Source organism: Xiphophorus maculatus, chromosome 1 (assembly GCF_002775205.1).
Source record: "Xiphophorus maculatus strain JP 163 A chromosome 1, X_maculatus-5.0-male, whole genome shotgun sequence".
Taxonomy (NCBI): Eukaryota; Metazoa; Chordata; class Actinopteri; order Cyprinodontiformes; family Poeciliidae; genus Xiphophorus; species Xiphophorus maculatus.
In genome coordinates, this window is record NC_036443.1 from 30,320,243 (window position 1) to 30,336,977 (window position 16,735).

The 16,735-nt window shown below is 37.5% G+C and overlaps 2 protein-coding genes across 5 annotated transcripts; one reads left to right on the forward strand and one right to left on the reverse strand.

The window, feature by feature from the left end:
* Positions 1 to 142: 142 nt before the first annotated feature.
* On the reverse strand, positions 143 to 6,808 carry taz (tafazzin). 2 transcript variants are annotated; one of them, XM_005814750.2, is made up of 11 exons: positions 6,733 to 6,808; positions 5,443 to 5,590; positions 5,234 to 5,362; positions 5,114 to 5,159; positions 4,201 to 4,286; positions 4,048 to 4,128; positions 3,920 to 3,961; positions 3,461 to 3,523; positions 2,985 to 3,037; positions 2,832 to 2,909; positions 143 to 1,685 (listed from the first exon to the last, which is right to left on the reverse strand). In XM_005814750.2, the coding sequence occupies exons 2-11, from the start codon at positions 5,549 to 5,551 to the stop codon at positions 1,584 to 1,586; spliced, it is 789 nt and encodes a 262-aa protein (XP_005814807.1). In that variant the 5' UTR covers positions 5,552 to 5,590; positions 6,733 to 6,808; the 3' UTR covers positions 143 to 1,583. The 2 variants fall into 2 exon arrangements, with proteins under 2 accessions (XP_005814807.1, XP_023192413.1); XM_023336645.1 differs by having other exon boundaries at positions 4,048 to 4,286.
* Positions 6,809 to 7,870: 1,062 nt separating this feature from the next.
* Positions 7,871 to 16,703, forward strand: LOC102217814 (non-structural maintenance of chromosomes element 3 homolog). Of its 3 annotated transcripts, none has more exons than XM_023336669.1 (11): positions 7,871 to 7,958; positions 8,172 to 8,235; positions 9,181 to 9,300; positions 9,733 to 9,796; positions 10,314 to 10,393; positions 10,468 to 10,565; positions 10,649 to 10,728; positions 11,556 to 11,598; positions 14,605 to 14,667; positions 15,548 to 15,662; positions 16,432 to 16,703. In XM_023336669.1, exons 2-11 carry the CDS (start codon positions 8,185 to 8,187, stop codon positions 16,525 to 16,527), a joined length of 810 nt encoding a protein of 269 aa, XP_023192437.1. In that variant the 5' UTR covers positions 7,871 to 7,958; positions 8,172 to 8,184; the 3' UTR covers positions 16,528 to 16,703. The 3 variants fall into 3 exon arrangements, with proteins under 3 accessions (XP_023192437.1, XP_023192445.1, XP_005814805.1); XM_005814748.3 differs by having other exon boundaries at positions 7,874 to 8,029; XM_023336677.1 differs by lacking the exon at positions 14,605 to 14,667 and having other exon boundaries at positions 7,873 to 8,029.
* Positions 16,704 to 16,735: the final 32 nt, after the last annotated feature.

The following is a 16,735-nucleotide window of genomic DNA, read 5'->3' on the forward strand; positions in this document are numbered from 1 at the left end:
TTTATAAACTCTGACATCAAAATACCTTAACTGAGTCGTAAAATTAAGCTTAAGTTTTGTTTTCTAAAATATCTTTTAGAAATATATGATTATCCTGGGGCTAGAATGGAAACAAGGGTACAAAACAAAGACAAATCACAGCTTTAAAAGTCAGACGCTTTATTGAAAGCATACAGGAGGAAAGAGTAACAATGACAGGAAGGTGATTCACTTAAAATAATGGGAAATTAATGTTCTGTTTCCCTTAGAAAAGTCAGTAATCTTGGGATAAAATACTCTCTATTTATACAAAATATGCATTAAAGTTGGGGATAATTTCAAAAACTTAGTAGATCTACAGAAAATCCAGCATTTTCCAAACATCAATACTTTCCCAAAACCTTCACATAATGGCCATAAAAAACCCATCAAGAATATGACAAATCAAGTGTTTGGTGTTGAACTGCCAGGCTGTAAAAGCGATTCAGCCACAACTGTGATAGTGATCGGTGCTGCAGCAAAGAGATGAACGAAAAACCGAGCAGGAATCAGAAACCAGAGGACAGAAAACAGATTAAAGCACCTCTGACCTCAGACAGAGACCAGAAATCAACCAGACGGTTCCCTAACCGACATGTGGCACAACGTTGAGGTAAACGAGCGTGAAAAGTTACCTTATAAAAGATAAAACAGGCTAAAGACGTCAGTTTGTAGCTTTGATGGAAAAATTAAGAGTTGAACATATAAGAGGAGTAAAATTAGAGTTATGGGTTTGCAGAGCAACGTATTATTCTAAATCTAAATCTAAAAACTGTTAGATTTAGATGCTAACAGAGTCAGAAAAAGTCCAACTTTTAGAGAAAACTTGATGGAAATGGAAAGATATAAACAGAACCAGGCGTTTAGCTGCTGATGCTTTGGCACGTTAACGAATCAGGACTGACATCAGTTTATAGATGCTTGTAAATCCACAGGCGCTTTAACTGCACAACACTTCCTGGTCACTTACAGAGCAGCTTTACGTCGAATTCTCCATCAGAATCAACATCAAAACACAACAGTGAAGAAAGATCGTAAATGTATTTTAAATTACCGCCTTCGTAAACTGCTAGCCTGACGTAGCTAAATCAAAGCTGAAATGATTTTAAATTAAATATGAGAATTAAAAATTAGGAATAACAAATGTAAAAACAAGTGAGGTGAACAGAGGCACAGGTTGGATTTGATCTGAAAACTAGGAACAGAAATGATTAAAAATCCACAGCAGAAACATTTTCTGGATCGACATACATTCAGAACGATCAGCCATCAACCTGCATCACAGCAGCTGTTCGCTAATTCACTTTAAAACATGCTTTTTATTTAATAACTGGAGATTCTGTTTCTTCAAAATACAGAAAACAATCACTGATGATCGTCGTTTTCTTCATAATTTAACTGAAAATCCAGCATGTCGTCCAGAGCAGAAGGTTAGTGACCCGACCCAGAGTCCAAACCGTGTTTTAGCATCTGACCAGGCTAACGCTACATCCGTTGCTCCGTCCATCCGTCAACCTGTCCGTCCGTCGGTCCGTCCTGCTCGCTGTTTGGAGGGAAATCGAGCCTCAGGATCTGGTTTCTATCTGTCTGTGGAGACCTTCAGCCTGAGCTTTCAGGTTCCTGAACTCCGTCTGGATGAAATCGGTCAACGTCTTCCTCATTTCCATCTAAAACAAGAGTTTGGTTAAAACCAAGGGAGAAAATTCCAATAAATAGGGAGATTTATTAAGCGTGTTGAAAAAGTTACAGTGAAATTTAACATAAAAAATATGTAGATGAAACGTTAACAATACTGCGTAGAGTTTACCATAATAATTGATATCAATGTATCTTATTAGTCCCATATCTCTTATCTGAAAGGTTTTTAATGTGTTCAATCTGACTAAAAATTCATCCTTATTTTTTTCTTAGATGAATGGCGGGTTTATTTTATTCTTTGTTTCTTTTGCCTTTTCATTTTTCTATTGTTTAAATACAAAAGTTCCTTTTATGATTTAAGACTGGGGGGATCCGGGCCCCCCAGATCCCCCTGGGATTTACGCCTATGGTTATAAAGTTTAATTTATGCCACAGAAACGAGACGCTGTTTAAAATGTCTGCAGCTCAGTCAGGCTGCGAGAGAGTGAGAGAGAGCAAGACTTTAGCATACAAATTAATGTATAATTAAAATAAAAAGTAAAAGCAAAATGAAAAATAAAATCTAAAGCTAGAATATAAAAAATATATAAATAGTGAAATAAAAATGAAAACTAACAAAACAATAAGATTAAAAATAAAATGAAAAGAAATTGGGATTATGTTAAATTAATCAAATTAAAAGTGCTAAATATTAATCTTTGTAACTAATCAAATAATAATCAAATAAGTTATTTTTTTGGACAATATTTGGCACAATTATTACTTCATCAAACCATTTATGTTTTTCTATGTCTATTGCTAATTTTGGCAGCTTCAGTCCTCCATAATCCAATGTTTATTGAATTATAATAATTGTTAAATCTGCATGTAAATTTCTTCCTTAATGTTACTGGGGTTAAATAAAAAGGCCTCAGATAGGTTTCGACTAAACGGGACGTAAATAAATAATTATTAAATTGGTACATAGTGACACATCAGAAAAAATAAGTCAATGCCGCCAGGAAATGTGTATAATAAGTGTTATATTGGTTATGAAATATAATTACAATAATATTAATTTTGGATGTGGATATCGGGCCATATTTTCAGTGCGTTCCTAGTTCAGACATTTTTCTTAAATTTGCTGCTGGTTTTCTTTTTCCCCTTGAAAAGCAGAAACAGTTTGTCGTTTTCACCTGGCTCTTGTTTTCAGCTCGGAGGGAATCAACCAGCTCTTTGACGCTGAAAGGTTTTCCCACCAGGACCGTGATCCTCTGGAAGAAAAGACAACATTTAATACCAGCAGAAGCAGAACAAAATCCAGAACGCATCAAGGTCAAAGGTCTTACGTTCCCGGTCCGAGGAATGTAGGGCGACTCGTTTGGCAGGACGTCGGTCAAACCTGAGGAGAGGAAAGAGAAAACACTCACTGAACGGAAACAAGCCGGGAGCAAAGACAAACATCCAGAGGAAAATTAATTAATACCATCAAGAGAACTGACACAAACCATAAACCTATTTTATAAAAAACAGAAAGTAGCTTTGTGGTCAGTTACTATGGCAACGAGTCTGAGTGTGGACTCAAAGAGCAAGAAAATAGTGGTTTTGAGTTGTTCTTAAACAGGTTTCCTGCACTATTTTTCCCTTTGCTGTGAGGCACTGAATTAATAACACCTAGATCTCCAGGTTTCATTCAGTTAGCGTCTCTACCGCAGCATCGCGGCTACGGATGGCATGTTAAAGAATCGTCTTTCTGTCCGCCGGCGTTGAGCCTTCCTGATGTAAACGAAAACATGCAACGTGTTCGTACTGTCGGTTTACTCACCTACATGCCAAAGCGGCAGGATGATGGGATTCAGAGAGCACTCTGCTATCAGCCGCCCTACACCTGAAACACACAACAGAACCAATGATTCACTCAACGTAGGAGGTATTTTAGAGGTTCTCCACTTCCTGACTGGGGCAGAACCAGCAGAACCTGGTCCGATGCCTGGTTCTGGACCAGCTAAAGGCTGAGACTCTGGGTCAGGCTGAAGAGTGCAAGCAGTAGAAGACAGATAGAAAAATGGCTTTGCTTCATATTATCAGCTATACTAGTGTGTTTTGTTTTAGTGTGTTTTACTAGTGGGGCCACCAGGGGGCGCCAGAGGAGCCTCAGACAGTTGCAGGAAGAGAATAAAAAAATGGAAAAATATTTTAATGATCTGAATAATCGATAGATTATTTGCTCACTGAGATAATCGCTTACAACAGCCGTATTTGGTAGAGAGGCTGCTCCACTCACCCCATTTCAGGCGGATAAATTCCTCCGTCATGTTGATTTTCCCTGTTAAACCAGGAATAAAACACAGAGGAAGTTTTATTTTGATTCCAAAGAACATCCAGCAGCTAAAGCATGAATTACTGACGAACCTTCAGGGAAAATGTGGACCCATTCTCCCTTGTTGAGTTTCTCCAGGACAAAGTCCATGCCCTTCTGGTAAACACCGTCCCCTGCAGGAGACAAACTGTTACTGCGTCTTTTATTTGTGCAGAAACCGGAACTGGGGCTTTGCTTGGACTCACCTCTGCAGACAGGAACACACTTTCCTCGGCTGAAGAACCGGGAGTGCAGCTCTCTGGTGAAGCAGATGTCAGACGCTGTCGGCGTCCTGTCCGGTTCAAACGCAGAGGTTTCCATGGTTACTCACAGGGAAAATCTGGACTGGAGGAGCAACTAGGGATGCACCGATCCACTTTCTACACTTCAGATACCAATATCTGAGGTTTATCATCAACTGATACTGATCGATACAGAAAAACAGCTGAAGTGACTGAAATGTTTGAAGTTATTGGATAACTCTGCACCAGCACAGCTCACTGAAATACACCAGCAGCTTCACAAGCTGGTCAAATTCCAGGAGAAACAACTTTGATTTGTTCAGTTGGCTCAATTAGGAGTAGAGCAGCCGATGTAAAATAAATAATAAAGAAACTGAAACTGACAGAAACAATATGTTGATGGTCAAACATGTAAAAAATAAACTGCAACAAACCTCAGATAGTTGAGAAAGAGCAATTAGAAATTCTAAAAATAAAGCATAGAATTAGACTGAATAGATCTGCCCTTGTTGTCACGGACACCCAGGTTTATGGCTGAAAAACCCTATAACTGGGTTTAAAATTTTATTTTAATCTTTCTATTATTTTTATTATTATTATTTTATTTTATTTTTGGTCTATTGACTTGTCGATTTTGGCCCATGTGACCAAAAGTTTGGACACCCCTCCCTGACCTAATTTGTGAATAAGTAAAGTCTTGACTCTGCCTACATCTCCCAGAATGCAGTGCAGTTCTACATTTGAGTTCAGTGAACTTTCTATCTATTGATAATGATCCCGTGTCTATCCTGATATATATTTGTTGTTGATTTATTGTCCAGATATTAATATCGAATCGGTGCATCGCCAGGAGAAACAGCGGAGAATAAAAACTCACCATCGCATCTTCCTGTAGCTCCACAGATGCCGCAGCTTCAGGACACCTGTTCCAAACGAACAGCGTTACTTCCTGGTTACGACCCTAAGGGCCGGACCGCCAACGTTTCCCAGATCTTACCCCAGATGAGCGGGTCGTCCATGCAGGATTGGTGATTGGACAAAGTGATGAGGGGCGTGTCTGACGGCCGGTGGTCAATCAGGTCCAGCAGAACCTCCTGGTTGTGGACGATCATGTAGTTCATGTACTCTGGATGGAGACCAGAAAGTGGCTGCTTGCTCTGCTAGCATGGCTGGATGATTGCTTGTAGTCACAGATTAAACACTTACTGGTCCAGATGAAGGAATACGTTCCCACCATGCCCATGATGAAGGAGCTGGAGACCCGCCACGCCAGCGCAGGGCATTGTGGGAACGGCCATCGGACCTCCAGTGGCATCCTGGCTCTCCAGAGGTTCTACATACAACCACAGTCACCCTGACAACAAGGAGAGAGGAAATATTCATAAAGTAGCTAGAATAAAACAAATGTCAAACAGCTGCAGTGGTTCTGGTCCAGAATGAACAACGTTCAGATTCTTCAACTTGAGGTTTGAAACCTGAGCGTGATTATATGTTCCAACAAAACAAATACGCTAAGCACATCAGAGCTGGTTTGGCAAAAGATTAGCCAATAAGCTAACATCAAGCTAATGTTAACATTAAGCTAACATCAAGCTAACTGTAAGCTAATAGAAAGCTACATGTTGGAATTCCCCCAAAAAACAAGAAAATGGAAAGATGGAGGAGAAAAAAACAATACCAGAGAACTCCACTAACTCCACTAGGATGGATGGATAAACGACTGAATGAATGAATGAATGAATGAATGAATGAATGAATGGCTGGATGACAGATGGATGGACAAAGGAATGAATAGAAGTATAGATGGATGGATGAATAAACAGATGGATTAATGGATGGATGAAACTATCACGATGTGAATTAAGGATTAAAGTTTGAACTCCTGCAGACCTGGAAAAGTCTTAACTTCCAGATTTTTCCAAACTGCATAAAACCCGGATCCAATCAGGAGGCTAAAGTCTGAACTTTGTGACAGACAGAGGTCAAAAGGCGATCAGCTTTGTGATCTAAAAGTGACGTCACATCCAGCAAGATGTTTTTTTTCTCCTCCAAATGTGAATAAAAATATTTTTTCTCTCTTTTTAACCTGAAAGTTGTTCTACTTGATATTATTGTAATTATAAAGAGGTATCGCTGTCTTTCTGTTGACGTTTTGTTTTTTTCTGATATTGTCAGTTGTTGTTATAAATAAAGTTTATGTAAAGGCGCCCAGCAGCCGGGCTCAGTCCGCTGGAACATCCTGAACAGAGTCTCACTCACCTGAACACGTTAATGAAGCTGATCAACAGTCCGGCTAACTAACAACTAGCATTCCGGTTACAGTTTCATTACATTTTATCAAATATCAGGATCACTTTACAGCTCTAAATAACCACACATAACTATTTTCATTCAAATAAATGCACGTTACAGCCAGTCAGACAGTCGACACGTCATTTCTACACTTTTAAGTTGTTTATAGGAAAGCTAAAACCTCATTTTTTATGTTATACTTACTTTATAACTGTCTCTAATGTTAACCTTTCTTCCTTCTTCTCCTTCCTCCTCTTTTTCTTCTTCTTTTAGTTTAACTGCAGTATCTGCATCTCTTGCAGCGATGTCGCCTCCTGCTGGATAACCTGATCACTCTAGTCTTTATTCTTATAAAATCATTCGTCAGATCGGATTGTTTAATGTTTAATGTTTTAGTTAATTCCCAGCCATAGGCAAGGCAAGGCAAGGCAAGTTTATTTATATAGCACTTTAAAACAGTACCACTGACCAAAGTGCTGTACAATCACAAGATTAAACAAATAAAAATCAAAATTAAAACACATAAAAACCAACAATGCAGTGACGTAAAACACTCTATATAATACATAAACATACCATAATAAAATTGAGTAAGATATAGTTTTGTTAAGATAAATGATAAAATATTTTCTAAGGACATTCACACCAGAACATACAGGACTTCACATCCGTCTGACAGAGAAGCTGAAGATACTCCTGAGCAGCGCTGTTCTGAGGAGAAATTATATTGGTAATTTCTTAAATTATGTAATTAGTTTAAAAATGTAAGAGCCAATCTTTTTAACTTAGCAAAAGTTGAAAATCATCAATTCATTTGAATGTTATTGTTTTCTTTTTATGACCAGCGTCACCCCTTCCAATATGGCGATGATCTTGGCGTATTGCGATCCTTCTAGACGCAGGAATTTTGCGTCATCAGCGGAAGTACTCGAGGGAATTCGACAGTTGGTTGAAACAACGGGTTGGTGGTCATACAGGGTTAAATATTAGTTCATTATTTAAAATGGGAAAACATCCAACAGGAAATTGTGATTTTTGTCTTCAAGAAGAGAAAAATATGTTTTGTTGTTCTGTTCTAAATATTCTGTTGAGAGAAGGGAATTAGTATGTCAATTACAAGAAAATAAATTACTGCTAAATATACAATATATTTTGGGCAAAATTTCTACTTCTGAATATTTTTGTTATTTAATAAATGACCTTAAGAAAACGAAATTGATAGAAAGGATATGTTTTATTGTATTATTTATTTATTTATTTATTTGTTTTATTTATTTATTTATTTATTTCTGAGAATATATAAAGCATCCCGATCCACCTCCATTCCAGTAGATGGCGGTAATGCACATCAGTAGGTTGTTTGCCAACCGCCATAAAACAAAGCAAGAAGAAGAACCGGTTGGTGTTCATAGAAACGGTTCATTTAGTGAGTGAGTGAAATATTTAAACCTCTTTCTATAAACCGCGATTACTCTACTGGGATTTAGACATTGTTCCGTCGGTAAGAACGTTACTTGTTTATTGTTTATACGTGGTTTAACAAGCTAACATTCTGTTCAGCTAACGCGCATCACTTCCGTCTGTGTTGTTTATGTTTGTGTTTCAAGTCAAGCTCATTTTATGACTTAAAATGACTCTTTCAGACGTTGAGCTGCCATGACGCAAAGAAAACGGCTATCTAACGTACAAAGCTCATCTCAGAGTAAAGTAAGTGTTAAAAACACGCAGGATTATTTGAGCAGGCTGGTTCCGCCGCCATGTTTCCCAGGTCACGCTCCTGGCCTTTTTCTGTTTCTCACAAAAACTAAATAGACACAGAGCCCCAGGATCCAAGAAAGCATGAAAATTCATCGGGTAAATTTTCAGCTCTTCCTATGTTTAGAAAAGTTTGAGTTTCTAAACATTATCTTTTAGATCACGGAATAAGAAATATTTTATTTTCAGAATATTGTATAACGTTTTCAGCACTTTAACGATGTAATTTATCATATCACATGTTGTCCATCAACCATTTTGGGTTTTAGATTACTGATGGAACCCCCAGAAAATGCATAAAAATTGCATGCCATTCAATACTTTAAAAATGGACATGTCAACTGACAATAGCAGACCACAAACCATATTTAAATAATCCATATTTTATATGATCTAATCTGGATTTGAGTAGTAAGTATGTTTGCATTACAATGGATTCAAGTTGGTCCAGATACACATTGAACATACGGATAAAAAAATCTCAAATAAGTATTTTTTTTAAAATAATTTTCTTAATATAATCATTTCATTAGACTAAAATAAAAAAAATTGACACTAAAAACATCTGAATTATTGAAATGAACATGTATAGAAAGGTATAAACCTTTTAGCTAGCAAGAAATATAGCATGCAGATGCTATCAATAACGCCATGAAAATAAAATCTGTGGTTTAAGTTTGTTTTTATAAAATGTGATTTATTTTTTATTGATCTTTTTTTGAGTCTGTAAGACCTGGGGAGTGTTGATACAGCTCAACCTGAATAAAAAACCCAGTGCCAACATAACTCATATGTTCTCATGTGGACTGACGTTGAAGTTTGTTTACGTTGGGATGAAACTGTAACAGTTTGTGTTCAGATTGGGACGTTTCTTGGTGTGTCTGTGTTTTTATTTAGCGGCAGTCCAACAGCTTCATGACGCAGGAGGAGGACGAAGATGCAACGTTCACTCAGCCGAGCACGTCACAGGTCCAGAGGGGGCTGGAGAAACTCACAGCTGCACAGGTCGATCAGAAGGTAACACAGTGCCACCCAGACATGTTTGGTTTGTAAAAATAAATGGTTTCATATATTAAAAATATTAAGATATTTCTAAAAGTACACGTGCAAATATCAGCTGATCACCAAGAATTATGGAAATGAGAGCTGATTAATTGGTGCACCTGTACACCAGGTGAATTGTACAGATACATGTATTGTTTAATTATCCATTTTCTTCCGCTTTATCCGGGGTCGGGTCGTGGGGGTCGTGGGGGTAGCAGCTTCAGAAGGGAGGCCCAGACTTCCCTCCCCAGCCACTTGTTCCAGCTCCTCCGGGGGAATCCCGAGGCGTTCCCAGGCCAGCCGAGAGACATAGTCCCTCCAGGCGTCCTGGGTCTTCCTTGGGCCTCCTCCCGGTCGGAGGATTGTTTAATTAAGGCAATGTTAATGTAATATACTTTCATGCAGACTGCTGAGGTGGTGCAGTACATCCTGGTAAAGGACCAGAAGAAGATTCCTGTGCGCAGAGCAGGTAGAGTATCGTCATGGCAACATGGGAATGGAACCGACAACTTGTTTGACCCACAGTTAGAGGAAAGGAAACAGAGGAGCAGAGCAGATTCATGGATGTTGTGAAGGAGGTTACAAAGAATATTCAGCAGATTGTAAATGTTTTCTGCATTTTGATGAAACGCCTTTTAATATTCTGACTGGAATATTTGCTTTGATGGTGTTTAATTTATCTCCAGAGATCATTGTGTTCATAAGTTAGTTTACTCTGTAGAGAGTCAGGCTTTATTTTCATCGAACAGAAGCTCTGTGAAATTCGTTTCAGTGCAGCTCCTCCAAAGAACAACAAAACAATCAGACCTCTGGAGCGAATCTCATGTTGTCTAAGATTTTTATTTCTTCTGTCTTAAGACAGGAAAGGAAATGAATATTTGTTACTGTAAAAAAATCCCAAATAGAAAATAATTTCTGTTTATATTTTAGGGTTGGAGAAAGTTTCAGTGGTGTGATGTTAAATCACAGCTTGTTTCTCTTCCCAGACCTTGTTAAACACGTCATTAAGGATTACAGAACCGTCTACCCCGAGATCATAAAGAGGGCAATGCTGACATTTGAACAGGTTGGTAAAATCTGCTCTCATACAGTTATAAGATTAAATGTAAATCTGGCATTAATATTAGATTTTTCTACCAGGTGTTTGGCTTAAAACTGGTTGAAATTGACTCCAAGAATCACATGTATGTTCTGGTGAATAATCTGGACGCCTCTACAGCCAGACCCTCGCCAGTGGAGTGAGTATCAGCGCATAGTTCCTGTAGTTTAAGCACAACTTCCAATGTTTGGTTTTAAAAAATAAAGTTTTTTCTGTTTGTAGGCGTCCGAGCAACCCGAAAATGGGCCTGCTGTTTGTGATCCTGAGTGTTATTTTTATGAAAGGAGGCGTCGTCAGAGAGAGTGAGTCTCATGATGCAACGTTTCGATATACAGTTGGGTGGTAATGATTTCTGTTTGGCTTCAGTGTGTAAGGCTCTTCTACAGTGACCCCTAGTGTTTAGGAGGAGAAACTGCAGTGCCTTTTGACCCTGCATCTCCAACTTTACCACACAGATGCACTTTAAGATTAAACAGTTTTTTTAGTTGGATTAAATTATTTTGAAAACGGCATATGTAGCATTAATCAATTCCTTAATGGTTTCTTGATTTTTGCTATCAATATTTTTTTATTTTGTGGTGCTACCTTAGGAATATTAGGGATGTTGTGATGTTTTTTCTTTAATGAACATAAATAATAAAAAATCCAGATGCTCATTTCTTAAATTTATTGCTGAAATGTTATAATGTCCAACTTTACACTACAGAAGAATTTCTCAGTTTCATTTAATGGAAAATTTCAATTTCTTTTCTTGCAAATGGATGACGTTTTGACATCACAGAATATCCACGTTTTTTTAAGTATGTGAAATTAAAATAAAAATTTCAGGGGGTTTTTTGACTGAAATTTACCCCCCACAGCCACATATTTAAATTTTTATCTACATTGACAGTAAGATGTTTCTATGATGGAGGCACAGATGAGAAAGAAAAAAATAAAGCAGGAAGTTAACGGATATAATCAGCATATTGTGATGTTTGGCATAAACTTTACAGCAGTGTTTTTTTTTTCATGATGGATTTAATGATGCAGTGTCAGCACATTATCACCCAACCCTAATTCACCTTATTATTATTATTATTATTATTATTTGTTGACCAAAATGAGACTGAAATGTTTGTTTCTTCAGACCTGATGTGGAACACTCTGAAGAAGCTGCGTGTTGATCCCGGGTAAGGACGAGTTTTTACCTTCAGCAGCTTCACTTGCTTGCTGCTAAGCTAATGTTCAGTTTGTTGGTTGAAAACAAGCCACTTCAGGCCGTTAGCTTTCCTCTTCTTTGGTTTCTAATTATGGTGACCAATGGTGGACACACTTTTACTAATGCTCTTCTAGCGGAGGTCATTTTTTGGTTAGAACTTTGCTAACTTTGAAAACGTTTCGTGAACTTAGTTTCTCCTAAGATGGTTTTTCAGGAGAAATTCTAAAATGCTAATTTAGTTAGCTGTTCTGTAAACTTTCTGCTGAATAAAGTTTGTAGTTTATATTCATGCTCTTATTTGGAAGTGGGTGAGTTCTGTTTCCTCTCTCTTTTTTCCCCACAACTTTATCTAAAACAAGAAACAGGAACAAAATAAATGGACAGAAGGTATCAAGATAACAATAAGTACAATAGCTTGGGTTGCTAGGCAACAGCGCCTAACAATACCAGAGGTTTTTAAAATGGCTTCTTTTCCAGACACCAAAAATATGAACTTATTACTAAAAATGGCTGCGTGGTTTTATTTTTTATCTTTTTTAAGTCTGTTTTTTAAGAGTTGTAGAAACTCAAATTAAAGTACAAAAACAAGCAAAATGTGAAATTTGCATAATAAATCCCCTTTAACTGCCCACTCGACCATATGATTTAGCACATTTTGAGTCTCTATATCTCAATATGAGGAGTGCCTAACTTAGCTTAACCTGATTGAGCCATGTCTGCCGCTTGGTTGAGGTACGATATGCTAAAGAAATCCACTGGAGGGCACTGTTTCTTTAAATAGTATTCTTCTTCTTCCCCTCTCCAACCAGGAAGTCAGAAACACAAAAATCTGTCACAAATATCGACTGGTTGTGGTAAAACTTTGAAAGGTAGAAATAGGTTTCTGGCATATAATAGTGTTATAGACCTTACTAAACAGAATTATGTTACTTGATACCACCTAAAAAGCTAAATTAAAGGTCTAATAATTTTTTTAAAATATGCTTGACCAAACGGTTGATTTGTCATTTTATGGTAAATGTTGCAAATTAAGCTAATGTAGTTAACATTTAATTTTTTTTGCTATAAAATCAAAAGTAATTTTCATCTATTGGTGTAAATATGAAACAATGTGTTATTACAGTGTTATACACTAAGAATAATTATAACATCATTATCTTACAAAATAATTTTTGTGACTTTCTGAGTTGATATTAGCAAATATGGTAAAATTTTAGAATAAATGTGGGGAAATCATAATTTTCACAACTACTAACTAATTTTAACTTTTCAATCACCACTAGAGGGACACTAAATCCTTCTATGGTGCAAAGCCACGCACTCTTCTCGCCCTTGTACCACAAAATCCTTAAGAATCTGATTGTCATCTAAGTGATGATGACCAAGTAGACGATCCTGATTATCAGCCCACACAAGCAGATGATACTGGAGACAGCTCTTCTGAATCCCTGGATGAAGAGGAGGCTCCCTGAAAAAGCAGATCTTCTACACAGCCACCTCGTAAAAGGAGCAGGAAAGGGAAACACACACTAAAAACTGTTCCCTCGGAGCAGCCAAATGACAACACCGACCCAAGTTACACCCCAGGCCCCAACAAAAGCACAAGAAGAATCTGGAAGCAGGAAGACATTGATGAGTTCCAGGTTCTTAATTCAAGATTTTAACCCCTTGAAGCTGTGCCCTCACCCTTCCAGTATTTCAAAATGCTCTTCACTGATGAGATGATTGAATATATCGCACATCACACCAATTTGTACTCTGCTCAAGAGTTGGGGGATCCAATCAAGACTAGTCCTGAAAAGATAGAGCATTTCCTAGTGATCCTTCTTTTTATGGGTGTTTTCAATTTCCCATCACTGGAGGACTACTGGCACCGTGAATCACGCTTCGACCTGATCACTGACATCATGCCAAGGAGGAGATTCCAGCTGTTACGGCGATACATTCATTTATGAGGGAGATGTAGTCTGTGTCCAAAAGGAGTGTCCAGGTGGAAATGTGAGAAATGTAATGTCTTCCTGTGTTTGAATGCAAACCAGGAATGCTTTAAGTTATATCACCAGAGGTAAAGTGCATCTAATGCACAAAAAGAATGTTGTTTTGCAAACACATAGATAAGGTTGGAAATGTGATGTTTTAATATGTTTGGTAATGTTTTTTCTGTGTTTGCCATGTTTTTTCAAAGTTTAAATGAAAACAAGTAACACTAGTTCAGTCAATCCTCCAGATACGTGACACTTGTGTCCCAAAATACATGCTGTTGCACCAAAACAGAAAAGGTGTGCTGAGATATAAAAGCAACAAATGTTTCTATTGTTCTGCAGTATTTTCTTTTCCTTTTTGAATGTAAAAATGAATATTTTGCACTGTTACCTATAATCAGAAGTGGATTGAATGTGAGAATTTTGTGCTGTTGCACTTTAATACAGATACAGTCAAGATGGGAAGATTAAAAATGCAATATTCCCTTGTTCGACGCAATATTTTCCTTGGTTGAAATTCAAACCAGTGTTTTGTGGCATTTTGACAGAAATAAACTGTATCCAATGCCCCAGACATTTTTTGTTGGTTATTTCTTTATAAATTAGCATTTTATTTGAATTTATCTACTGTACTTGGTATTTTTATTACATCATATACTTAAACCATCAAGTGACATCTCAACTGTTTGGTAGAGATCAATATTTTAAAAACCACAGGGTCTGTTGGAAAATTTTTTTTTGATTGTGTATACGAGTCACCCTAGGGTAAAAGAAATGCAAAGAAAAAAATTTTCACAGGTTTTTTTCTTGGTGTGGTTGTTAAAGGGTTAATGCTTGTTATAGCGCTTTAGCATTAGCAGAGCTAATATTTATGATTAGCACAGCTAGCTTATTAGTTAGCAGTGCCCACTGCTGGTGAAAAACATATGAAGTTAAGTTTTTTCCAACATGTTTACTGTTTTGTTTTGATTTTTTTCTGACATAAATCCCTCCAGGCAGAGACACGAGGAGTTTGGTGACGTAAGGAAAGTCATCACTGATGAATTTGTGCGTCAGAGGTAAGGCTGCAGCTGCAGCTGCGGGTTTTTTAGCGAAAGGTTCTTCGCCTCGGTATCGTCACCCAAACAGACCCAGCTGTTGGTTCAGCCTCCAACCGAGAGGTCGTCGGTTCGAGTCCAGCTCGGGTCACAGCTTGGTGTGTTCAGAGCCAGTTTCTGTCAGACCATAGACTCTGGTTTATGCCACACCACAGATTAACAGCAGTGTGAGAGCAGGCGGCTCCTGCAGCCCAGGGGCCGGCCAGCATTCCCACTGCAAACATCACGATGCAGCCTGGACCAAAGTTACCACAGTTCACTAAAACTAACAAAATAACTGAAACGGAGAAAACATTTTTGATAAAACTGGAACTATAACTATGTTTCTGAAACTAAGCATAATGTAATTATGGATATAATATTTCTTTATATATATAAACTATTTTTTCACACAAGCAGTTTGTAAATTACGGCGCTCCACTTATTCTAGCAAAGTGGCAACGGAAAAGTTGGGAGGAAACAACCAATAATATTTTAATGAATTTTAAAAAATTATTTCTCTTGTTGAGGATTCATCACCCAACCAATGCCAACATAACAATACTGTGACCTTTTTGGATTCTGCACCTAAAATTAACTAAACTACTACTATAACTAATAAAAACTAAACAATATTGACTAATAATAACTAACAAATACACTCTACAGAATTATTAAAACTAACAAAATAAAAGTAAATTATAATAAAAAACTCAAAGCTACCATAACTGATCCGGACTTCCTGTCGTTGCAGCCCAGAACAGATAGGTGGCGCTGCAAGTCGGCTGGTTTCTGATTAGTTGTTACGTTTTTCTGTATGATGTAATAAATCCGTCATGAACTCACAGTTTCCTGTTTGCAGGTACTTGGAGTACGTTCGGGTCCCGCACACAGAACCGGTGGAGTACGAGTTTCGCTGGGGTCAGCGGTCCGACATGGAGGTGTCCAAAGCCCAGATCCTGGAGTTCATGGGTCAGGTGAGGGTTCTGCTTCCGATTCATTTACTGATCAATTAATCTGACGATTTATTGGATGAAAAACTGGAAAATGCTGCTTTTGTACAATATTATAAAAACACAAAGATGCACAAAAACAAATAATTCAGTTCTGTTTTAAATAAGAAAATAAACATTTTGTTGCCCAAGATCCCATAACAGTAATCCAGGAGAGAAGAAATGATTTTACCTCCCGCTGCTCATCAATCTGCAGTAAAAGCCTAAACTATCTATGCTGGGATTAAAGCCAAAACACACTGGGAGTGAAAAAGTGTCAAATAATCTGGACTCTGTTTATGTTTGCTTTATTTGGACCAACGCTGGAAAGTTCTTCTGCATTTTAGACACTTTTTATTTTCACAAAATTAAACATCAAAACAATCCCAAAGATCTGATAATCCTTTGGGATTAACTGATTAGTAATTGGAAAGCAGAATGTACATGAAACAGTTGTATGCTCTGAGTGTTGTTCTTTCCGTAAATGGCCTTTTTCTTTTCGTCTGTAAATTAGTTGACAATTATTTTTTTATTTTTTCCAGTTATTTATTTCTTACATTGTGTGTGAATTGTGAGACAGTTATTTTTTGTTTTTAAGCTTATGCACCGACTGATGGCATTTTTTAAATTTTGTTGTTCTTGTGGCAATGACAATAAAGATTTATCTTATTAGATTAATCTGAATTAATTCTGTTTTACTCTGACAGGATTTAATCCAGAATGTTCTCTCACTGGTTATTCTGGTTTGTCTCAGCTTCTTGAGCAGGATCCGCAGAGCTGGACTCAACAGTACCGAGAAGCTCACTCCACTGCCAGCTCCAGCCAGGCCAGCAGCAGCAACCACAGATAACCTGCTTACTTTGACTAGGCCTCTTCCACAATTTAAAACTGAACTCTCTGTTCCAGATTTGTTTTTAATTAGGTCAACATGCAACATTTCATTTAGTCAGTACTTCAACCGTTTGTTTTTATTGTACAGAGTAATGAATTTGCAATGTGTCATTAAAAAGTTGTTGTTGAATAATACGGCGTGTGAGTTCAACTGCAAATAACGTCGG